Source organism: Aethina tumida, chromosome 3 (assembly GCF_024364675.1).
Source record: "Aethina tumida isolate Nest 87 chromosome 3, icAetTumi1.1, whole genome shotgun sequence".
Taxonomy (NCBI): domain Eukaryota; kingdom Metazoa; phylum Arthropoda; class Insecta; order Coleoptera; family Nitidulidae; genus Aethina; species Aethina tumida.
The window spans coordinates 25,846,639-25,868,397 of record NC_065437.1 but is presented as its reverse complement, the minus strand read 5'-3'; the positions used below and the strand labels follow the sequence as shown (position 1 = coordinate 25,868,397).

The 21,759-nt window shown below is 27.9% G+C and overlaps 1 protein-coding gene across 1 annotated transcript; it reads right to left on the bottom strand.

The window, feature by feature from the left end:
* Positions 1-110: 110 nt before the first annotated feature.
* Positions 111-19,961, bottom strand: LOC109594414 (uncharacterized). Its single transcript, XM_049964522.1, has 5 exons — positions 19,619-19,961; positions 14,710-14,914; positions 8,788-9,004; positions 8,600-8,735; positions 111-1,635 (listed from the first exon to the last, which is right to left on the bottom strand). Exons 1-5 carry the CDS (start codon positions 19,950-19,952, stop codon positions 1,556-1,558), a joined length of 972 nt encoding a protein of 323 aa, XP_049820479.1. The 5' UTR covers positions 19,953-19,961; the 3' UTR covers positions 111-1,555.
* Positions 19,962-21,759: the final 1,798 nt, after the last annotated feature.

The window sequence follows — 21,759 nt, the reverse complement described above, 5'->3', positions numbered from 1 at the left end:
AATTCATGACTTAAATGGATAAATTTAAAATATTTATTAAAAAACTATTAAAATCTGTACGCTTGGGATTCCAATGCGAAAATCTTCTAAATAATTAGAATAATCAATTAACTAATAAGATATATATTGCGCATTTTATAATATTTATTTATATATAGATTATACAATTTAGGAGTAAAAAAGAATTTTTATCTTCTAAAAGATAAGAGTTATGAAGTAATTGTAAGATACCTTTTTTGTAGAGCGTTCAATTTCCTACAAGAAATGTAAATAAAAATTTTCTCTATGATCAAGTAATGACGACATATAGCACTGAAGAAAAAATGGAAAACTGAGATGAGGAGAACCTTCATATTAAACTTAAGAGCTCATCTTTGGAGAACTTATTTAAAGGTGTCTAGGAACAAATTTTTTAGTGTCGGAAGCCGAAGAAAAAGTCTATTTTTGTGGTAGATAAGTAAGGATCTGGATGGGAAGTAAATAAATCTAAGAATAATTTAATTATTATGAAAAGAATAACTTAAAGTGGTACAAAGTCTTCTTGTTTACCCTGTAATGTAGTAAAACAGAACTAAAAATTTACAAACAGCATTACTATTTTGATGGACTGCTTCAGTTTTGATCATCGCTAGCCAAACAAACCTAAAACTTATTTTTTATGGCTTTTTGTAATTTCTGAATACACAAAATTTTATTTGAGCAAAAATACACAGTTAATCCTAAACGTTTACTAGGTTACGTATACAGATACAATATTTATGTCTGTTAAATATTTTTGGTTACCCAACTCAAATAAATTGAATGTAACGACTGTGAAACGTTCTCAAAAGTATAAAGTTAATGTGTACAAATATTTTATAAACGCGGTTTATAAAAATGCAGCTAAGTCTATTATTATATCAATCTTTTAACATGTTCAGTGGTATATTTATTTTCGAAAAATCTGGGTACAATATTTAGTTGTTTCAAACAGTCGGTTTATTATTATTTTTTTTTTTAATTTAAAGCACATAAGGCATTAATTAGTTTGTTTTTATTAATTTGTAATAGTGTTAAATTGGTAGTGTTATGAACAGATTTTCATGGACATTTAGTGAACAAAAAGTGTACCGTATATATTGTTTTATTATAAGTCAAACATAAAAGTAACGTTAATTACAGCACTTAAACATTTAATCCATTATTAGAATCAATTTACACTTTTTGTTCTTGTATAGATTAATAAGTTAAGTGCCAGTTATAAAATTAGTGCCACCTAAAACCTATTATTCCACATTTCGCCTTCCCAAACGCTTGTTGTTGACATGAATTATTTGTATTCCCAGGGGCATTAATTAATTGCATTATGTTACGCTTGATCACACAAGTACACCCACGCGAGTTTTACACAATAAAATTTCAATTAATTTGACAAATTTTATAACCGACCTTAATGACAATAGCATTTCTAAAAAATAACAATTACATTGTGGATGAAGATTAAATGCTAGTGGTAAGGAAGTCTGTACCTTGTTTAGAAGATCCTGACCGTGAAAAGGTATATTTAGAAATATTTTCACGTCAAATTCCGGACGGAGGCAGTTTCATTATAATCTTTATTCAGGGAGCTCAGCAGTTCTTCGTTCTCTTGTCGCACTGGAACAAAACATAATAACTAACAAAGCTGACGAACGCATTAGGCGGGCAAGTTTTAACTAAGCAATAATAAACAGCGAAACAGGACTACAAATAAACGACGTTTTCCCATTGGCCTAATTACATCTCTTGCAAGTCCTCTTCGTAAACCATTTCGAGTCTGAGCAAGTGCCTGGATTAGAGACACTTCAAGCAATTACGTCTTCCCTTAGTCACGTGTTGACTTACTACTTTGCCGGGGAATTGACAAACGTTAAATAAAGTTTTATTTACAGATTTTGTTGATTGATGTTAAAAGGAATTAAGAAAAGTTTTCGATAATTAAACCGCCCTGACCTTACATTTTAAGTGTAACATAAAACTAGTTTGATAACTGCAAATATATGAGAGACATAATCTTCATAAATTAAAATTTTTTGCTCAATTAACTACGAACAGGAAGTACAAAGAAACAAAAGCGTGGTGGTCAGATTGGCAAAATTTTAAGTTATGCTATTCATTTTCGTTAATTGTTCTGCTAAATTCAGGGCAAACTACAAAAAAGACAGTTAAATTAATTGTGTCCTTATTTCTGTCTAGCAGTTTAATATTCATAAGAAATTCTATCTTAAGATATTTACTCTTATTCATTTTTGAAAAGTACATCCCATTATGTATAAGATTTGTTTAATTTTTTATGTACTTGCAAATGTCTAAGTATTTTTCTTATTTAATATAATAATACATTAAAACAGCAAATATCTTAAAAAATTGTTTTAATCTAGTTTAATTAACTAGATGTTTCTAAATTTTAATGCATTTTAAATTTAAATAATTATAAACTGTAAACTTGATAAATAGGAAACATTATTATTAATTTAAAGTATAATACTATGAAAGATTACTGAAAAAATTACAATCAAATTTAATTATCTAATAAAAATTGTGGAAGTTTTGAGAATGTAAATTTATACATTCTTATAGAAAGATTTCCCTGTAGAACAGTATTATATTTTTATAATACAAGATTTAAATAATTTATTGTAATTAATTATAATATACAAGATGTTTCTAAAATGGGTCGTCAAAACAAGTTCAACAATATAGAAAGTTTCCCCTGAAGAAACTGCAGCCCTTCAAAATTAAATTTTAAAATTTCATGTTCCTGTAATCATTCAATGTAATGAACTTTTTTCATATTGTTACTGAAATGTAGGTTCTAAAGTGTTCTCTTTTTCTCATTCTATTTTCTACGCCACAAAATATTTTTAAAAACTATTAAGTTTTTCATATTCTATGTATAATTTGAAAGAAAAAAGATACTCTTGATTAATATATCTTATCTTAGCCGTTATTATGATATTTTAGTTTTAATTTTTATTTTAATTTTCTTCAAACGGTGAAATTGAAATATCTCAAAAAGGGCTTGGTTAATCAAAATTAATCAAGGTCACGTTTTTTTCTAAATTGTGCAAAGAATATAAAAAGCTTAATATTTATAAAAAATATTTAGTGGCGTACAAAATAGCAAAAAAAAGAGGAACACCCTCCTAGAACCTACGCTATTGTGTCATTATAGAAAAAGTATATTACATTGAATTGAAGGTATCCATTTAAGGATAATACATAGAAGTTTAAAAACAAAAGTTTCGGAAATAGGAGTAAAAAATAATATTTGAAATTTAAATTGAGGGGCTTCAGGAGAAACATTATAATATAAATTATTAAGATTTTCTTCATTATTATAGGTGTTTTAACTGCTCCCAACATTTTACCATCTATTTTATAAACACCTTGTTGGAGAAATTTTATAATTATCAATTAAAATATATTATCTCCATATACACTCCTGGACGGAAGTTTGGAAATCCTAGGATATAATTGTTTAAAATAGCAAATAAACAATAATTATAAATAATAATGTTAAAATAAACGTTTTATATAATAAAATACAAAATATTAATACTAATAATATTATTAATAATAATAATAATACACAGTGTATACTTATTTCGGTATTATAAAAAATATTATAAGAAATAGACAAAAACCCAGTTTTTTACAAGACATGTTTGGAAATCTCTTAAATTTAATTTATTTTGATCATATACCAATATTGTTTAACTTTCCATTGTAGTGTGCGAATTAAAAATATTAATTATAATCATGGCAAGGCGAAATGGGACTGTTTGGAAGAACCGTAAAGAAAACCATTATATCAAAGAAAATTAGAAAGAACAGGCAAGAGAGGATTTTCCATGGTACAACGAAATGTAGAGATTGGGTTCGATAAAAAATACCAATTACCCACAATTAAACACGGAAAAGGAATGTTATGGTATGGAGCTGTCCCAATCAATACGGCGTTAAACCGTTGGTTCATATTGCTGAAAATGAATCGATTTGTTTCTGGAAACTTATTAAAGTACCACATACTACTTTTTGTGGAGGATAATATGCCACTGAGAAGGTTCTTTCAACATGGCCTTCACAAACACTGGATCTAAACTCCATAGAACATCTTTGGGATCATTTAGAAAGGATTATACGGCCGCACACAATAAAAAATAAGACAGAGCTATTGAAAAGGTTTCAAATAGAATGACAAAAAATACCTCCAGAATTTACCAGTAAATTGGTTGACTCCTAGAACAAAGGGTGTGTAGCAGCTGATAGTTACGTAACAAAATATTGCTTATATTTGTTTTTGGTTTATTATTCGAAAATGAAATTATTTAATAAGGTTCCCAATTTATTTCCAAATAAAATAATATAATATAATATCTTAATAAGTAAATAAAATTTATAGAAGCATTTTTATTAATCCCTTATACAGAAGATAGAACAATAAATTTATTTAAATCATTCACAGTTTATTAACTATTCGAATAATAAACAATTCAATTTTAGGGTTTCCAAACATTTGCCAAAGAGTGTATGTAATAATTTAAAACATTGTTATTCAATATTACGAGTGTTTCTTAAATTGAAATCAATATTAAAATGTAAAAACAAATTATCACAACAAAAATCTTTGAGATTCAATTATTTTGTCCTTTTTAAACTTTTTTTAGTCTAGTCAAATTTTCTTCATAAGTTTCTTATATATTTATAGAATTCACTGGGCGTAATAACTGTTAATTTTTAAAAAATGTGCTTTTTTTTAATTAATATTATCCTGTAAAAAATAATATTGTTATGTAAACTGTGAAATTTTTTATTTAATATTTTAGATATCTTGAAATAAATTAGAAATATGTAAAATTTGTAAAAGTATTCTTAAGATCTTTGGAAGACATTTGTTTCCATATTTATAATACATATATCATATTTACAACAATAAAATTGTCAATAAATTAATTTATTTTATTGACTATGAATGAATGAATATTTTTTAATAATATATGTAAGAAAGCAATAATATGCTTCATAAATATGTTTAAACATTGCACAACACCACTTACTTTTATTAAATTCAGCATGCAAAATTTTCTAAACAACTCGCCGAATAAAACATCCACTTTACATATTAACCAAATTTATTGTTAGTACAAAAAACCACTTCATTTCAAATTGAAACCCTTGCCTGCCGTTCTGTTGTAACCGCGATAATTGTCGGTGTGTGGCGGTAGATCGTAGTAATAAAAACTCTTGTGGGTGAGTGTTATAATCACGGCGAGCACACTCAAGCTCACGATGACTGAGAACGCACTTATGATAACGCACACGATCATCTTCCTCCTCTTGCTGTGCATGCCGTCGTCCACGTCGCATTTCGGTATATGGTACGTGCTCTCGATGAACGTTTTGTCCGACACTTTTCTGTTGTTGTTGTAGCTGCCCATCGACGACGTCCTCGATCTCGGCTTCACGCCTCTGGCTGAGTTCTTCGGGTTCAGCTCGTGATATTGCTGGAGCTGGGCGCTTTTCCTGCGTACGCCGTACTCTATCGTCTCCACGTCCAGGTTACAGTGGACGTTCTGAAGCGAGTGCGATCTTCTCATTTCCTTCGTCGGTATGGAACACTTGGTGGCGTTCGGCGGAAGAATTGTGCTGGGCATTTTTGAACTGACGACCAAACCGCGTACACATTTAAGCTACGTTCGGATTGTATGTTTGCACAATCGGTAAAAATAGATTAGCGTATTTACATGCATTTATACACACATTTAAATTTATAGAACCGCACACATATACACTTCCTTTTTTTATTGCACAAATGTTAACTCCGGATTTCTTTGTATATTCATTCATTATTACAACAACTTTTTAATATATTAAATATTTTAACTTTTGTTTAATGTGAATTGTTAAAACAATATTAATTTACTGTTGTTTTTTATACAGTATTATAAAAACTAATAAACTAGTCATAATGGAATGGATATCAATATTTAAAATATAAACATTATATAACCATGTATAATCTTGTACGCATTATTTATGCACCACAGTACATTTTAATATTACAAAAAACTTATTAATATTTTTTAATATGTGTAAAAAAATTAAAAGAAATGAATGTAGAGATTAAGGCTTTCGTGATTATTGTTTCCATATCTATATTTGCTCAGGTTTATAGGTCTACGTTTGTTGGAATTATTTCCTGACGTTTCGCTAGCACGAGTGGCTAGCATCTTCAGAGGTCTGATTTGGTTCGTGTCCCTTTGACATCTGTTCTAGAAATTTCGTTCTGTTGGCCGGTCTTATCTGCTTGGCGATTTTGGTGTTTTTGAGCACTGTCGTCCATATTTTATCCAGCTTCAATGCTTCTTCCTTTCTGTTAAAGTTGTTTCCATGTTTATGGATTTCAATTGCTTAACTAATCATTCTGTTGTGATATCCAGTTGTCGAGGCAAGCAATTGTGTATCTTGGAATTTTATCTTATGATTTCCATCTAACAGTGCAAGTTCAGCTACAGCAGACATGTCTGATTGTCCTAGCTTGTTATGTTTTAATAAGATTTTTCCAATTATATCGGTAACTTTAGATATATATGGGAGAAATGTTTTATCAATCGTGGGCTCACTAGGTGGATCTTTATTATTAATATGAGGTCTCACTGTACGTCATATTTCTGAACGTTTGTATCCGTTTGCCTGTAGTGTTCTTGTTCTTCAGTGATTTATGGCACTTATCCTGCTCATACAGAGAGTATATTTTCCTGATTTGATATAAAACAAATTGTTGTAATAAATACATATATTAGTCAATGTGCCAATGTTGAAACATCTCCAGAGTGGGTACAACTAACTTTTTGTGTAATTCTGTCACTATAGAATATCTCTTCTTGTTTCCCTGGGTCTTGATGACACTGAATTATACTTTTTCTACACTTTTACTTCAACCAATGATTAAATAATTATAATATACAAAATACCTCCTAGTAAAAATTAAAAATTACCATAACTTTGTCCTTTGAAAAAGTACTTTTAAAAGAATAAAATTTGATTGACTAATTACATAGTAGACACAACAATAATAGAAAGAAATAATAAACATTATAGGTACTGGAACTCATATTTTTTATATATTTTATATAGTTGCTATAATTATGCTCATTCCTGTATGTGGTTATTTAAATTTGGGCACGGATGATTTTAAGTTATTTTTCCAAATAACTCTCACAAGTTTTTAACTAAATGACTTGTTACAAGTGCTTGAACTGTGTGAATAGACTTAAATTATATTTGTGTTGGTGCAAATCCAAAAGTAACGCATTGTTTAACTGTTTTAATGTGCTTGGTGAGTAATTTATAACCTTCGATGATGTTAAAAATAAATATATTTCTTAAACGTTTAGTATATTGCAGTTGTTAAAATAAATAAACGGTTTTTTAAAGTATAAAAGATGTTTTATATTGACCGATTATTTGTTTCAAGTTAATTAAATGTTACTTTATATCATACAGTTTATGCACTGACATCAACAGGGAGTAAATATTAGAATAAAATGGGAATATTTTCTATGAATTAAACGATATGTTTGTTTACGGTTCAGTTATAAATAGTTTTAACAGTTTTAAACCGCGTATTTGAGGAAAGTTTAGTAAATTAAGAGCTCCTAAACTATAGTTTCTACAACAAGTAGAGTAAAAATTTTAAGATTTATTCTAATTTCATACAGAATTCGTAGATAATTTTTATTGATAATCATCACTGATAATTAATTGGATTACTAAAAATGATAAGTGGATTACTAAATCTTTCAAAAATCAGTATTATAATAATTATAAAAAATAATATTAAATTAAACGCTCTGTATATTAAAATACAAAATAATAATATATTGGAAATAAGCATTAAACTAGGAGAAAGAGGTTTTATACAAAAAATTTCAATAAAAACTTGGAAAAATGGGTTCTACAAAAATTAAGTTAGGATAAGTTAGGCATTTGATATTTACCAATTCCTCATTTGCAGGCTTTTATTGATCGTATTATTACATGAGAAGAAAAAATGGGTTCATTACGATAATTGTCACTGGTCTAAATGGTCTAGATAGTCGGGTGAATAGTAATTATCCAGGAAAGATTTTGATGATTTTGTAGTAGACTGCGAATTTTACATATTAGCTACTTACCAAAAGCATCGAAGTACAGCTCACAAATTAACCAAGTTCACGAGAAACTTACTCAAAGATGAGCTTTCTTTGCCAATAGAAAAGTTGTCCTTCTTCTTCGTGACCACGTTGCATTAGAGATTCAAATAATCTTTCAAATGTTAAATGTGAAGTTCTACTTCACCATGTGTATATTATTTATCTTTCTCATTGTCAAAATTTTTACTTTATAGACAGTTTAATTTGGAAAGAGAGGCCAAGACTGAAGTTGAACTTTACTTCAGTTCCAAGAACCGTGAGTTGTTTCTCGTAACATGGTGTTGCCTGTAGAAAGTGGGCATGAATTTCTTGAATGATGCTGATATGGTGAGGTCAGACAAATTTTAAAATATAACAACTGAAAATTGAAACTGAATTCTTACCCATATCATCAATAATCGGAGCCATCCTAAGAGTTATGGCGACCAAGAGGAGGCACATAAAAAGCAGCAGACAAGCCGTTGCGATAATCGTCCAGCGTGCCGGCTGCGGCAACTCTTCTTCCTCACTGTGCAGCATCTGCAATCAAATGTCGCCTGCGTTAACAAACCGACACCCCTTCATAATTTACCTTGAAACGTCGATCATGAAGTCGTACCGCCGCGGCCGCCTCGGGATCGTACGTGCCCATGGCCAAGGCCCTCTTCATGCGCCTCTTCCGCCGACGTCTCCGTTTACGTCGCGCCCTACGTAACGCCTCCTCGGAGATTATAGCGTCCGTTTCCAACGAGCCGCCGTTAATGCCGTCGATCTTCAGCGAAATGTAGTCGTCGTCGAAGTGCATCCTCCTTGAAACAACAACAACAATATCGAAAAGCCATCAATTACGAGACTAATCCCGAATTTAATCTGAGACGGAGTCCCTCTAAACCGGAGAAAATCGATGCGAAACATTCGTTATCAAATTTCGAGTTAATGACATGGAAAGACAAGACAGCGTCTAAATGCGTCAGTCAGACGGTCCTTGAATCCGTCGCGAGCAAAAACGCAACGTTCAAACGGCCTGCCTTTCTTTACATGACGTTCTGGTTTAACCGACCCTTTCCCAGACCCATTCCCGCTAGAAAATTATGTCTGGATCGATGTCTGAAGCCAGTTTATGTCTGTAAATGGGCAGATTGTGTTGTCATTTACCAACAGTTTATTGCTTACATTTTAACGAATTGGATCGTTCCATACTCGAGCTTCATACAATGGTGGTCTTCTATTGTACAATGGGAGACTATGTTTTCAGAGTTGAGGATTTATCAAGATTGTGTTAGCTCCGAGGAGTTCTTGAACTCGTACAATGTAAATATATTTCTTTTTCAATCTATGATTAGACTATATCCTATGTGAATAATAAAAAATAATTGAATAAATTCTTAATACAGAATATACTTATTACTATATAATATAAGATACTTTTTTATGTTTATTATACGTTATTCTATATTAAAATAAGAAACAATACATACTAGAAAAGTTAAAATCCAGATAAATTACATATATTTACTTTTCGTTGTGAATATTATATACTCACTGACAAAGAAATTGTTTTGGTAATTCTTTTTTTTGTTATTTTAAAAAATTAAACTAAAACAATATAGATGTTTAAACATTTTTGCTATTAAATTAAATAATTTCTATATATTTTTCTATAATTTCTATAAAACTAAGTTGTCCTTTTTATTAAAATTTTATTTAGGCAATAGGCAAGAATTAAAAAATACGTACTTAATGTGTTAGTTAATATGGTATTGAGGTGTCTCAAAATTAAATTTATTCTTTAATTAACCTAAAAAGGTGTTTAAATAAAACATCTTCAAATAACAAAGCACAATAAATAATTTCAAGAAAATTGTTTAAATACTGAATAAAAACAGAGGACTTATTTTTTCCAAAATTAAAGATTTAAATTAATTTTTTATATATGATTGACGAAAGAGGGAAGTTTATTGGACACGTTTCAAATAATTTCTGTTTGTTAAAAGTTGAAACAAAGATTTTTGATGAAAAAATTATTAGAATTGTGTTAATACGAATATTAAATATTTATTTTATTGCAGATTATAAATATTTACATAATATAAGCTTTACTTTATAAATAGTCTCATTGTAGTTGCTGTTTACTTTATTTCGTATTATACTTAAATTTAAACTATATTGTTTTATTATTAAAAAATATATAATATATACATAAAAGTTTTAATTACTTTATTAATACTCAACAAAATTTTTAATTTGTAGTACTTTTCTAATTACGGTGCATTTGCCAAAGAAGAGGTAATAACAAATTCAAGTTATTCAAAAATATATAATTATAATTTCAAACACCATGAGTATATATAGTAAAAATTATTTAAAATAAATATAAAATTATGTGATTACAAATTTCCATTTTTGTTTTATAAATTGTAGTCGTATTTAAATATATTTAAATGATTAAAAAAATATTTAGAACCAATGTAATTATATCGATGGGTCCCAAAATGAAATTAATTTCTATTCTAATCTAAAAATTCTCAATAAAACCTATCCAAAAATCGACTTGTGCAACGACGTCCAACAGAAAGTAAAATTTCATGTTTGGATGTCAAAATTCAAAATTATGTTTAATATGTAAATTTAAATTTTTAGTTTATTAATCCAAATTAATTTTAAATTATTATAAAAAAAATTAAAATTTGACTCTCCCAGTTGTCAGCAAAATTAATTTATACCTAAATTTTAAAATATGAATTTATAAAAGTAAGTTTATTTAATAGATTTAGATAATATGTTTAAAGGATAATAAAGTAAGTGTTGTTTTGCAAAATTATATTAATTTTGATGAATTCTAAACTAAAATTAACTCCTAAACAAATACAATAAACAATCTTACCCAAAATATCTACAATTTTTTATAATTCCAATGTTAAGATCACACAAGCCGGACTTGTGAGAGACTATATTTTATATTTTAATTAATTTTTGTTTAAATTTATTAATAATACAAATAACACATACTACTAATTCATATATGAATATAAAATTATAATAAAAGAGAAAAATAATGATTGTCATTGCAAACCCCGTACCTATAAATGGATCTCAAATATCAAAATACGTAAATTTTTCCCTTCTCATCTCTAAAACTGCAATTCTAAGAAATAACAATTGAACACTCCGCCCACTCAAATATGCACAGCTTACTTAGGTGGCGCATCCGCCAATTACTATTTTCGTCTTTGTCGGATACTCACGGAGATGTATTTCTTTCTCTTTCACTCTTGAGGGTAGAAATATAAATTAGAAAAATGTTGAAAATCCAAATAAAGACAGACACATGTTTTATTTTAACCAAAATAAAAAATTTATTCGTTCACCGTCGGCCAATATAAATGCGAATTGAACCGGTTCTTGCGATTTCCGGAAACGATCAAGGTATGAATTATTTAATTTGTTTGCATTATAAAAATTTTGTTTTAAAATAAATTAATAATGAAATTACTTCAAATATATAGTTATTTATATATGATAGAAGGAAGGAAGAAAGAAAATTTTTTAGAGATATTTTAACCCGTTAAAAGTGAATATAAGGATTTTTGGTACAGAATTAATTTAATTTGAGTACGCACGGATATTAAAATTTTGTAAAGTTAGTCTCTTGTAAAATGTGGCCCATTTGAAAGCGGGATGCCCTCATAAAAGTTCAATTGTAAAACATGAAAATATGTATTTTTTAGACATGAAAATTGAAAAATTTACCAAATAAATATAAAAATATTTTTTTAAATAAATATAAAAATATATGATTTCACTCATATTTAAATGGTAAAAGAAAACAATTGTAATTATGTATCAAAATGAAATTATTTTCTTTTATTTTCTTAAAACTAATTAATATTATCCTAAACAAAATTGCAAAAAACTTACTCAAAATTACCTTTTAAATTATGAAATTACATTTAAATTATTACATTCATTAGATCAAATTAATTTTAAAATTTTTGTCTAAATATTTTATTATAAATAAAATCTAATATTTAACTTTCTCAGTTGCCGACATAACAATTTCATAAACAATTATAAATCTGTATATGCGTTTAAATAATGCAATTTTTATTTTATTTATTGGGCTCACTTTTAGATAATATGTTTGCAGAAAAAAATAAGTATTATTTAGTATAATGGTAATAACATCGATGTACTTCGAATCAAAATTATTTGCTAATCAAATCCAATAAATAATCTCAATATAACAGACCCAAAATTTCTTCAAATTTTGATAAAATCCTACGTCAAAATAACACAATTGAAATTAAGAAAACCTAAAATACCACAAGATACATATTCATAAAAAATTAATTCAATAAAAATATTCGTAAAAATTGTCGAAAAATTAAGAAAAAATGACACATAGTTTAGTAATTTGATAATTTGTAATTTATTCACATGTAATTTGAATTATATTAATCTAAGCTATATATTAATAAAAATACATTTTAAAATATCAATTTACATTTAAGCATATTAATTAGTATAACTTAATTAATTAATTGTTTAAATATATTATTATTAGTTATAAATTAAATTTAATTTAAATAAATATAAAAATATATGATTTCAATTAAACTAGTTTTATTTAATTTATTGGAATCATATTTAAATCGTAAAAGAGAATAATTGTAACTATTTATCAAAATTACATAGAAATAATTACATTCATTAGACCAAATTAATTTTAAAATTGTTATCTAAATATTTAACTTTAATATTCGTGTTCAAAAGTCGCTCGAAAAGATATAAAGAAAAAATTTGGAACGACCTTTAAATATAAAAATTTCGTCTTGGAATTTTCAGGATCTTTAACATTTTTCCTGGGAAAAAAATGAAACAAGACAACAAATTAAAAATGATCTTTGACAATTTTAGAAAATTTTCATAAGTTTTTTGTACAATTAATTAATCATATTAGGAAATTATCGAAGAATTATTGAGAAAAAGATTTACGAAAAAGATAAAATAAATATATTTATTTGAATAGCGGATTGTAAATATGAGTATTAAGAGTATTAGCATAAATATATTATAATTAAAATAAAATTACAATATTCTTAAAAAATAATATTAATATATGCTATTTTTGACAATTTATTCTGGAATGGAATACTTAATTAAAAAAATAAATTTATGAACAAATAATTTTTAATTTTACCAAAGAATTATGTATACGCATATTTTTTTATAAATTTTTGTATATAACCATTTCAGGGGGTACTTAATCCAGTAGTTCATTGTTCACTTAGATTTTCTATAAAAATTTGCTAGTAACTTTAGGAACCTTGATATGTTTTATTAATTTTGTTTATTAAATTACTTTAGGAATTAAAGTCATTTACATTTCTATCATTTAAATCGATAATTTATATATGACTTCAACAAATAAAATATTGTAAATTATGTAATTATCTAGTTTACCATATTTTTTATATGAAGCGACCGAGAAAGCTAAATATTATACTTAATTTAAAAGAAAAATGTAAATAAATTTTAAATTAATTTGAACTAATGAATGGATGTAGTAACCAAATGTAATTTTATATTTTAAAATACAATTTTTAATAATACCTTTGAAATTAAAGGTGAATTGATTAAATGGGGAGGGAATCACAAGAACTAAAGATTTTTAAAAGATTCTGATAAGAATCAGAGGCGTTCGCGTATTTTATTGTCTTTGAACAATGTTCACGAATTTTATTTATTGAATCGACTTTGAAAATGTGTATAGTTTATATTTTTGTATTCGATTTGCATAAATTAAGTTCCCATTCCAATTATTTTACTTTTTATTCTAATCATTTCAGAAGAGAATTTTATAATTTCCGATTCTATTAACTTAATAATTTAAATTGTCTACTTAAAAAAGAGAAAAATCATAACTAAAATTCGTCTCCTTTTTGATAATAATTTTGTCTTTTAATTAATATAAAAAAACGTAGCTTAAAAGTTTCGCTGCACAAAAATTAATTTTCCCCTTTAATAAATGCATAATATATTTGAAATATAAATGTAACATTTCAACTGAAATTAAAATAACTGCATGTATACACGCGTATACTATATCAAGCTTCGCTTTAGTTAGAGAACCTCATTCAATTCAAACTTTAATAATGCAATCACTTCAACTAGACATTTTCATTACTTCGAATATTGTTTCTACGTAATATTACTCGACGAATATGGGACCAAGGGAAAATAGCTGTTGGAAGTATTTAAACTGGGCCATTAGCATGAACTAAACGACTCCCACCGTTAATATTGTTTGAATAATGGTTTGGTGTGCGCTTTACATTTGATATTCCCGGTAATTTACATTTAATCGACAAATCTATGAATATGCATCGGGACCATTTCAAGTTCCGAATGCACCGTAAGACTCTTAACAAGCATTAAGCATCAAATTTGCATTTATTAAACATTAATATTTAATTTGTGAATAGAGCTGGAATTTTAGAGTACTGGTACTTACACTGGGTGATTATAGTCAGCGTTGCAGCAACAATTCCGGGGAGGTCCACAACTGGAGCACGTATTGTCTAAGCAGATTGCTTCGCAGGGAAGCATTCCTCCTAACGATCTGCTTCTGTCTTCTTCGCTCGAACAATCGCAGCTTCGCAATCTGCATTGGTATCGTTGGCTGTCTGGGGAGGATATTGATATTTCCTGTTTCAATCCTGCAATTACGGTTAGGTTCGTTTAATGCACATTTATGTCAATAAATACTGAAAGGTTTCGGTATATTCAATTTGTTAAATTGGTTTATTTTGGTCAACGATTTTTAATAATAAAAACTGAATGGTCGTTCAATATAGAGGTATTAAATCATAAATGAAATACTGAACGTTCATATTGCGGCGAATATTTAAATCATTCCAATTTGAAAACCACTAAATTACCTATTCAAATAAAAAAATATTTTAGAGGAAAATTAAAAGTTGTTATAAAAATGGTGGATGCGTATTATATTTACTTAGATATTGGTTATTGGCTTCTAGTATTAATTAATTATGAAACGGAATAAAATAAGAAATTAATTATATAAATACAGTCAAAGTGTATAGGGAACACACAACAAAAATAAATAAAAAATAAAATTAATTTAAATAATAATTTAACTTATAAATAATAATAACGTAACTAAATATAAAAGAAGACACTGCATTTTTAAAAAAATAATGTTTTTTACAGTTTATCCTATTGGTAGGTTCCCATTAAACAGTTCTATTTAATACTACAATATTTTTATTATTATGGAAAGGCACCATTTAAATGACGAACAAAAATTAAGAGCAATTGAAATGACAGAGGGTGGATCATCACAACATGAAGTGGCTCATCAAATGGACACATCTGTGAGCGTCATAAGCAGATTGTGGAGACATTACAATGAGTATAATGGTCATCCCAATTGCTCTTAATTTTTGTTTGTCACTTAAATGTGACTTTCATAATAATAAAGGTATTTTTATAAAAATTTGATAAATATTGAGTATTTTTTTGCATTAAAAAATGAGTTATACAGTGTGTTCTTTTATATTTAGTTATGTTATTTTATAATTTATAAGTTAAATTACTTGATTTAATAATTTGTTATTATTAAATAATTGTGAATATTACATTTTAAGTCGTTGTTACTGACAACAGGGAATAATACAAATAAAATGCATAATGTACGTTGTTGGCAATTTGCCGCATTAAACGTGGAGCCGTTCGACGTCGAATTGAAATTTGTCGGTGGCCGACGGTATAAACTTCATTACGACGGCGGTGTGAGTGTATTCATCAAGACGGGGAGCGTTTAACGGGCGAACATCGACGCCGAATACCGTGAGGAAATTTAATAATGCACGTCGAGGCGTCGCGTGCAGATACCGATCCACAATGGATGAAGGATGAGCCCGAGTTTCGGAAATATATCTCCGGTGCATTATTAATAGGCGAACGGAATATTACTCATCTGGCTTTCTCTCGGATACGTTCAATGATAATTTTAATGCAAACTCGCATCTCCTGCACGTTGTTCCGATACACGTTCGGTTTCAATTTGCGATTGGATCGGCGTTTTCGGTTTAATGCCGGACGTATAAATGGAGAATGGCGAAATTAAAACTGCGGGTGACGGTGATCCATCTCCGATGCCGTTGCGCATTCGCCATATTTTAAAACTAGGGTTTATTTTTGGAATTGGATGTAAGTATTAAAAATATTATAAGTTTTATTGTTATTTCTACAATTTTCATGTCTACGAAAATCCCTTGTACGTTTTAGTTTTGGGCGTTACATTTGAAGTAAATGATTTTCGACGTCGAAATAAAAGAATGCTCAATGTAACTTGTGAGAAGACATTTCTTTAACAGTACGTACTGATTTGGAGGAGATAAATAATGGAAATCTTAATGCTGAGCATTACATTTTGGACATTCTAGAATAACATGTCGTTGCATATGCCCCTTTTATAGATCCAAATTTTTTACTAATGCAGACTTTGAGTATGAACAGAAGAAAGTGAGGCTGTCATTCTTAGTAGAGGTGGAAATACACCATATAAAATTCAATTATTTTTTATAATGATCAAATTTTGTTAATTTAATTAATTTTTCCCGTTTTCAATATTAGTAATAATCAATTATTACTTATCGGTATACTTTGCATGGATAAATGAAGTCGTGTTAATTTTTTTATAGTAACAAATATTAATAAAATTATATTAAATTTGTTACTTTTCGAAATAGTTTACAATTTTATAAGTCATTACAATTCTAAATTTAAATAAAATACTTTAAACATTCCATATTTGTGCAACATTAAAATTAACTATATATTTAATAATGTGAACATTAATTGAATATGAGGCTGTTCTGTTTAATATTTAAATATTTAATTATTAAATTAATATTCAAATATTATGGTTTTTAATCAATTACTTTAATAATATAGGTCTTTTAATTAGCTTCCACCATTACAAATTCAGTTTTCCTGTGTACATGATTTGGTATATTTTTAATTATTTCAAAAGGAATCCAAATTGTTTCAAATATGTGTTAACTGTTGAAAGAACATTTTTTAACTAAATTTAGAAATTAAAATACATTTTCTAAAATGACCAACTATTAAACAAAAGAAATTGTATTTTAATTGTAAATCTTGTCTTAAGATTTTCAAAATTTACTGAAACACTATTTCTGTTTCTTTAATACAGCTTAACAGAATAAAATGAATGAACACAATTTTAGGCATCGTAACAACCTTTCTTTAGGGCACTGAAAAATTAAGACAGAATTAAATCGTGACAATTATAAATTAAATGTAAATTAAGCTAATATGTTATGTATTTTCTTTAAATTTATGTTGAACATACCATATAATTTATCAAATGTTTTATTGGAAGTAAATAAGAGTTTTAAGAACATTACCATCAATATATTATTATTAAAATAAAATTAAAAAATAATAATAATTTATGCTATATTTCAATATAATATACTATAAACAAATCATTTTTAATTTTACCACAGAATTATGTGTATACCTAAAAAATTATCCTGTAGGTTTGGGTTTTGGGCAACGCAGTATTTTTTGAAAACTTGGGGAACTTTGATATGTTTTATTAATTTTTTTTATTAAGTTACTTAAGGAACTAATTTATTTTTGAGAAAATTCAAGCAGAATTAAATGGTGGCAATTAAAATTAAATTAAAATAATAAATTCTGTATTTTCTTTAAATTTATGTAGAACATACCATGTAATTTAACAAATATTTATTAAAATTTATTTATATTATTTCGTGTTTGTTTTTCTAAATTTAAAAATTGTTGCTACAAAAGTAAAAACAAAAAATCTGCAAAATGTAAATAAAGTAATTTACCAACAACAATTAAACAATTATTTCACCTTATAAAATTAATTTTTACATAAGAAATGTATAATAACTATTTGTTTCTGAGCAAAAGTAGAGAAACAAATACAAAATATTTAAGAAATTCTCAAATTTATACTTTTCAATCGATTCATAATTTCATTATTATTACACACACCAAAGGATTAAATAAATTCGTAACCGTATTGGCTAAAAAATAAGTGATATGTTTCATTACTTTTGCACTCCCATATTATATTTATTTATTTAACACATTTATATTTGATGATGGATGAAATTAATATACAAAATTACAAAATAAAAATGTTTCTCTACTTTTGCTCGGTACTGTATACAATATTTACGGTCATTCTCTTATGAATAGTAATTCATAGAAAGAACAAAGAGTTATAAATTAAATACACAAATCTAAGTTAACGTTTGCCTACGTGCGTCAGAGTAAAGCAATTCAATCTTTTCATGGTTGCAGGCGGCACATTGAAACAATTATAACTACTGCAATAAACATATTCAATTTAAGTTCTTACGAATTTTTCTTTCTCTTTATGTCCCATTAAATTGTTTCATTCGTGGCACTCATAGAGCTGACATTAAAAAATTCATGGGCTGGGACATAACCACATTAAATATTCGTTTGGATTGTTCCAAAGAATGAGACAATGTAAAGGTAATACTATTATTATAGAATCTTTATCGAAGGAATCGGATGTCTCTGTATTTTATGAAAAATCTATTCTGGTGAATTATAGCAAAACCATTAAAATATACTGCTTGTAATAAAAACGCTACACCGACAACGTATTCTTTAGATATTTTTATAAAATTTGGTTTACGAGTATGTACTTATCGAAAAGTCTCCCATGTGTATGTACTATCTAGGCTACCCAGATCTCCAGACCTTTCCCCAATCGAACATGTGAAATATGGTAAGGCTAAGACGTCAAATCCAGTTCGCCTGGGATGAGATACTACATGAATTAGATCGATGCCACTACGAGTCAATGAGTGTCTTAATGATACTTATTCAATTACTATTTTTCTAAAAAAAGTGGAATAAATCAATTATCTAGGTGTTACGTTTTTTTTTGCACGCATTATAATACACAACAAATGCAGCAATAATAATAATAATAAAACTTCAAGAATGGATATCTAATGAATTATTTTAATAATAAAACTTCTGAAATGGAAAACTGGAACTAATAATGAATAGATGTTTCATATTTCCAATGAAAAGGGCAGACGTAATCAATAACAGAGAGAATTAACAAGGTTCGACCCTGGCAATTTAAATTGTGTGTATTAGAAGTCATTAAACTAATTGGTGATTATTTAGGCACTCGATAAATTGTAAAATTTAACTTTACTAGGCGAATATGGGTTCACATAACTAATTGACTATAAAAAACCTCATTTTCTTTGTGTCACAAAATTTGATGCGAATAACAAACATAATTTATATTTTATATTTAATTCAATGAATGATAATCAATAACTTACGATGTCTATGGTGCCTTCTTCCTCTGTCCTCTGAACTTCTGGACTTCCTTTTCCTCCTGACTCTCCTGACTGCCTCCTCGCTGTCTTCCCTCTGATCTGAATATTTGGTGGTGATTGCGGGCGACGAAGTCAACCTCAGCCTATTCAGTATTTTCCTCGGACTGCTCTGGAGACTTTGCGTCCTTCTGCTTTCGGTCTTCAAACTCTCCACCTTGTTCTCGACCAGGGTATGCAGGATTGCTTCCAAACGGGCCACGCCTATCGCCCGCTGTTCCGGTTTTTCTACACCACATAGATCTTCCGTGGACACCGCTTTGTCACTCATTATGGACATCTTCCGGTGGAGTTTCGGTCACAGTGTGTGTGTGTGTATGTTGTGTGTTGATCCACTGAAATAAAATTACAATTTGTCATGTATCCGTTCCAAAAATAATACAAGCAATTTGTTATGATTGGAGCTTCGGTGCAATAAAAAATTTGCTCAACACGCGTATCACGTAGACCTTTGTTTGGCCCACCCGTTCGGAATTCATGATTTATAAATTCGAGGTTTAAAAAACCATATTATTTGGGCTTAATTGCGGTTTCGGTGATGTCGCGTTGCAATTAGGAAACCCAACACGTGTGCACGACGTTTATAGCCCACAAATCGTGACTTTTCATGTCATGAAAATTATCACATTGTCTGGTGTACATTTTGTTACGTGTTTCAACAATGCCATTTTTACTTAATAATACTCTTTTATCTAGTCTACATTTTGTGTTATCGTGATATAAGTATATCGACTTTAATCATACGATGTATATTTTTCTAATAATAAGTTTCATGTTCGTTACTTTGACTTGTTTGTGTCGTTGTAAATAAAGTTCATTGATTGTATTATATATCTACAGTATTGGAAGAAAGTAAAGCAACTTTAAAACTATATAAATTTCTACCGCCCTATATATGCAAATCTAATATAATTTATACCATTTATGAACACACTGTATACAAACATATCGGTGAATATTTCTTGTATTAAAAATAATTCTGTTATCCTGGAAAAATTAATAAAAATTAATATTATGAGCTGACCATGTTAATTTCCCGATCTAAACTCCATTGAAAAGTTATGGGAGATAGTGAACAAAATAGGACACAAAGAGTATAGAAATCAGCAAGATTTATTCACGGTTCTGCAGGAGGCCTGGCAAAATATGTATACTCATATTATTGACCATCTATTGCTTTCCACGAAAAAAAGTTGTTTTGAAGTTATTCATAATAATGGGAATTTTTCAATATGTTAGTGTAGAATTAATTAAAATACGAATTACAAATTATTTGTAGTAATAAAACTTTAAATAGCACCTACTTTTTGCTTGCCCAAAACAAATAATCATCAATAAGATTAAATTCTTTATTTTTTTTATTGTTTAACTCTGTAATTGTAAAATTTAGGTAAATTAATTTTTAATGTATATTTTTTTGAACCAGGACAAAAATTATTTGAATTTTAAAAAAGTTGATCTACTTTCTGCCAATACTGTGGCATACTAAATTAATAAATAAAAATTCCACAGTATAAAATTATTTCTACAATATTTTTAAATAGATACTCGAGAATATCACTGCTAGAAATCGAGAGCACCCAACTTTTAACTGGGTTGTATCATTAATTTTTTGTTCTTTTATTTGTTCAAACGATTTATTAAATTGAACTATACTCTTGTTCAGTTAAAACATGAAAATTCAATTAAAGTTTCGTTCAGTTTTTTATTTTAAGTTTCATACTTACATTTGAAACGATTCTTTATTAAATTATTAATAAAGCCAAACAAAAATTTATGTTAAAACATACACAGTAAAAGTGTCTAGGAAACACTAGGTCTAGGAGGTTCATTGATGTTTTGGGAAGGAATTAATATTGTTAGAGGAACAAAACTCTTTTTAATGGAAACTACTTTAAATGCAGTTCAATATCACAACAACATAGTTTTACCCATCGTGTTACCCTACTTAATCAAAATGAGCCCAAATTCGATTTTCCAGCAGGCCATATACTGCGAGGATGGTTTTGATAGCATTCGAAGAGAATAACATAAGCGTTTTACCTTGCCCATCAAACTCCCCAGACTTCAATCCAATAGAAAAAGTA